This window comes from Triticum dicoccoides, chromosome 6A, assembly GCF_002162155.2.
Source record: "Triticum dicoccoides isolate Atlit2015 ecotype Zavitan chromosome 6A, WEW_v2.0, whole genome shotgun sequence".
Lineage (NCBI taxonomy): Eukaryota > Viridiplantae > Streptophyta > Magnoliopsida > Poales > Poaceae > Triticum > Triticum dicoccoides.
Genome location: NC_041390.1, coordinates 467,737,110 through 467,740,989, shown reverse-complemented (window position 1 = coordinate 467,740,989; position 3,880 = coordinate 467,737,110). Strand labels below are relative to the sequence as shown.

The 3,880-nt window shown below is 55.3% G+C and overlaps 1 protein-coding gene across 1 annotated transcript; it reads right to left on the bottom strand.

Annotated features, from left to right (window-relative positions):
* Nucleotides 1-1,361: 1,361 nt before the first annotated feature.
* On the bottom strand, nt 1,362-2,854 carry LOC119319360. The gene has a single exon (XM_037593853.1). It carries the CDS (start codon nt 2,547-2,549, stop codon nt 1,629-1,631), a length of 921 nt encoding a protein of 306 aa, XP_037449750.1. The 5' UTR covers nt 2,550-2,854; the 3' UTR covers nt 1,362-1,628.
* Nucleotides 2,855-3,880: the final 1,026 nt, after the last annotated feature.

The window sequence follows — 3,880 nt, the reverse complement described above, 5'->3', positions numbered from 1 at the left end:
ACCCTCAGCTAAATTTCTCTGCCCATCAGTGGCTGGAGCAGGCCTTGATCGCCTGCAGCTTGCAGCAACCGGTGTAGAGGGTCTATGGCAATGATGAACAACAGCGGGGATAGAGGATCACCCTGCCTCAATCCTTTGCGGTGCAAGACCGGCATTCCTGGGACACCATTAAGCATGAAAGAGGAGCGCGAGGTGGACAGTAGCAGCGTCACCCAGTCCCGCCAGCGCGCACTGAATCCCAATTGTTGCATGAGCTCAAGCAGATAGGTCCAGGAGATACTGTCAAAAGCCCTGGTGATATCCAATTTCAGCAACACTGCCGGTGTGTTCTTCCTATGCAGTGACCTCACCCCATTCTGAACATACATAAAACTGTCATGAATGCATTTTGATCTCATGAAGGCCGTTTGGGCAGGCGAAATTATCAGGTGGATGGAGAACACTTTTGCAATCAGCTTGGCTATGGAGTGGACTGGGCTGATGGGGCGAAAAACTAACATTTTCAAAGCTCTGTTCTTCTTCAGCAATAGAGCTACTAGAGCAGATTTGAGATCACAGAAGTTTTGACCAGCACTGCAGTAGAACTGATCGAAGGCAAGCATTACATCCGCCTTGATGGTTGCCCAGCTGGTTCTGCAGAACACGCTATTGAAACCGTTTGGTCCCGGTGCCTTGTCCATCGGCGAGTCCTTGATTGCCTCCCAGATGTCATCCGCTGTGAATGGGTTATCGAGGCCAGCGTTTGGGACAGCCGGCAGTTGCAGTTGTTGTCAATTGAGTGTATTCGTCCTTCTCGAACTCCCTTTCACGGTCGTGTTCTCCCTATCTTCAAGTGGTTCCCCACTCGGCCTCATTAGAGACGTCACGTCCGGCTACATCGTCTGCGTCTCCGCCTTGGGTGCCACTTGTTTTATCTATATCTGCGAAATCAACTGACTATGAAAACATTTCCGGCAACTGATCAATAGTAAACGTGAGGATGTTAACGTCATGTTGTGTAAGTGTATTTCCTGCCGGCAAGGCAACATATTCTGTGCTCGCTAAACGATTAAGCTTGTTAACACAAATAATAATTGAAGTTTTAGGTTTATCCTAAGTTAAACTTGTTCAAGTTTGATCAGATCATAGAAAAATATATACTAACATTCAGAACATCAAGTTAGGCTCATGAGATTCTTTATGAAACATATTTTCATAGTATGTGTATTTGGTGATGATGATCTTATCATGTTTTTCTATAAAGTTTCTTTTTGCGGGTACATTTTTCTATAAAGTTGATTAAACTTAAAGAAGTTTGACTTAGGACACACTTAAAACTTCAATCATTTTGGAACGGACGGAGTAGTTGCGAAAATGTTACAGAATTGCAATGAATGAACAGTTTCCATTCATTTGCATCTTTCCAGGCTGTAATAACGGCAACAGTTTAAAGCTCCAAACGAGAGAAGAAAATGATACAGGGAAGGCTCATCATGTCACAGATGAAGAAGAAGAAAAAAACACAGAAGTCCACAAATTGCAAGTACGTCATGCTCTCCTCCATTCGCAGTGGCACTATGTCGTGCGTGTGCGTGGGATGCATGCAATGCAATGCAATGCATGTCTACGTCGCTTGGCCGGCTACGAGCCTACAACCTCTGCCGCCTGATCTGCTCCCTGAATTTGGCGATGAACTCGTCGGCCTTCCTGTCCACCTCGTCCGCCCCCTCCGGTCCCGGCCTGGTGGCCAGCTCGACAAGTTCCTCGTCCATAGACTCGCCATCCCCGCTGCCGTCGTAGCGACGGTTGCGGCAGGCAACGAAGTCGCCGGGGAACGACCTTTCCGACGACGCGGCGTTCATCTCATCCGACCCATCCGCATCCTCTTCCCAATCGGTGCCCTCCTCCTCCTCCTCCTCCTCCTCCTCCTCCTCCTCCTCCTCGTTACACGACGACTGGTCACGAGGCGACGCGGAATCGTAACCGGGGAACCCCTTGGACACGTCTGACGGCGGCGTCGCGGCATTGAACTTCCGCGAGTCAAAGGCGTCAAGAACAGAGGGCGGCGATGGAGCGGCGGGCGCGCCGGCCCAGAATCCTGCCGTGGACTCGGAGCTGTCCGTCTCTTCGCCGACGCTCTCTCCGCTGGCGCCACCGGCTTCGGTCGACTCTTCCACGACCGTCTTGAGCCTCCGCACCGGCAAGGAGAACGGCCTCCCGCCCGCGCCGCCGTCCCCGTCATCGCCCGCCGCGTGGTCGGGCGCGACCACGACGAGCGGGTCGTCGGGGTGGTACCGAGAGTTCCACGCCCGGGCGCCGTCCTTGGTGGCGGCATCGCCGCCGTCGGCCGCGGCAGCGCCGTTCTTGTGCTGCGCGAAGACGCCGTAGGAGATGACGAGGCCGAGGAGGAAGAGGTGGGGCAGCTCCCACACCGCCTGGGCCACGGAGGGCAGCAGGGACAGGACGGCCACGACGACGGCGAGCACCACGGCCGCAGGCACGAGCGCCGTGGGAATTGGCCTCGTAAGGCGGCCGGCTTGCGTGGGAGCTTGGGCTGCCGAGCCGGCCATTGCGCGGAGAGCTGGCTACGTAATTCTTTCGTCCAATCCTTGGTGAACTTTGGGTGGGATTGCCGGCCGTGCTTTTGCTCTAGTGTAACGCTGGTGGGTGCGCGCCTGGGATGCCTTGCTTTGCTCCAAGGAGAAGCCAGCATGCACGCCGCTAAGCCTTGGCTGCAAAGTAAGAAGATGGTGGAGTGGAGGACGGCTGGCTCCTGGACGGAGGAAGATGATGAAGCTGCGCCGCGGTTCGAAAGGCTGCTCTGCCCGCGCGCCCCTCGCCCGCGTGGTCGCTTTGGCATAATCGCGCCCACACGCCACGGCCGGGGAACCCTCCTACAGCCCAATGATTCCGTCTAATCTGCGAGTATTTTGACCGGGGAAGATTATTTTTTGCGTTGAGCGGTGCGGCGGATGCTGGGCTATCACGCCAAAGACAAAGCTGCTTCTCGAGACAAGCGAAAAGAGAAAGACGATGAGACGATTCGTCGTCGGGCCGTAGAGAAAGAAAGACTCGGCCGTGTGCCCCACACAAAGGCACCGACGCCCTCGGCCTGAAACCTGAACCAGCCACGGCGGTCGCTTTGCCTTGCTCCACACCGACCGACATCCGCTACCAGCACCGTTGATCATTCTCCTTTGCGCCTATGCGCGCCCCAGCTGCAGATCCCTCCATAGCGTCCGTATCTGTTACTCCACTGTCCACGTTACATTACCACCATGGTCTAATACATCACCACACCGACATGGTAAGTTTTCAGCAAACAACATGGTAAATACATTGTAAGCACCATCACTTGGACCGGTAGGCGAGAGGGTCCACCACGCAGGAAAACGCTAAGGCGACGGGAGGCGATTGCATGGCGATTACGCTCTCATGCTAGGGTTAGGGTTTTTGCCGCGGGGGTGAGAGAGTCTACGGTAGGGGCCGGGAAAGCGATGGCGCTGTCCCTCGTCCCTGACCGGAGGTGTGCTATCTCCGCTGGGGACGGAGCTAATGGCGGAGAGAGCAGCGGGACAGACGAATAAGGCGGCGGAGGAGATGTCATCTTCAAAGGCGGCGGCGGCCATGCAGGAAAAGAAGACGGACTCTACGACCGCGAGGTCGGAGGGTAGAGCACAGGGAAAGAACATGGTGAAGACGTCGATCCAACCATCTGGGGCGACGGGATATTCGAATCTGAAGAAGGATGCGTCCTCTGCGACGGCGCGGGGGACGCTGACACCGCTGAATAAGGCTGCAACAGATGGCAAGACGACGACGGCGACCATGCTGATCCGCAAGGTGGGAGAAGGAACGAGCCGGGAATCCTCAAAATCACCGGTGGAGAGCAAAACGCCTG

Excerpts from the sequence above, each read along its gene's own strand:
- LOC119319360 (XM_037593853.1), bottom strand. The coding sequence starts at position 2,549 with ATGGCCGGCTCGGCAGCCCAAGCTCCCACGCAAGCCGGCCGCCTTACG.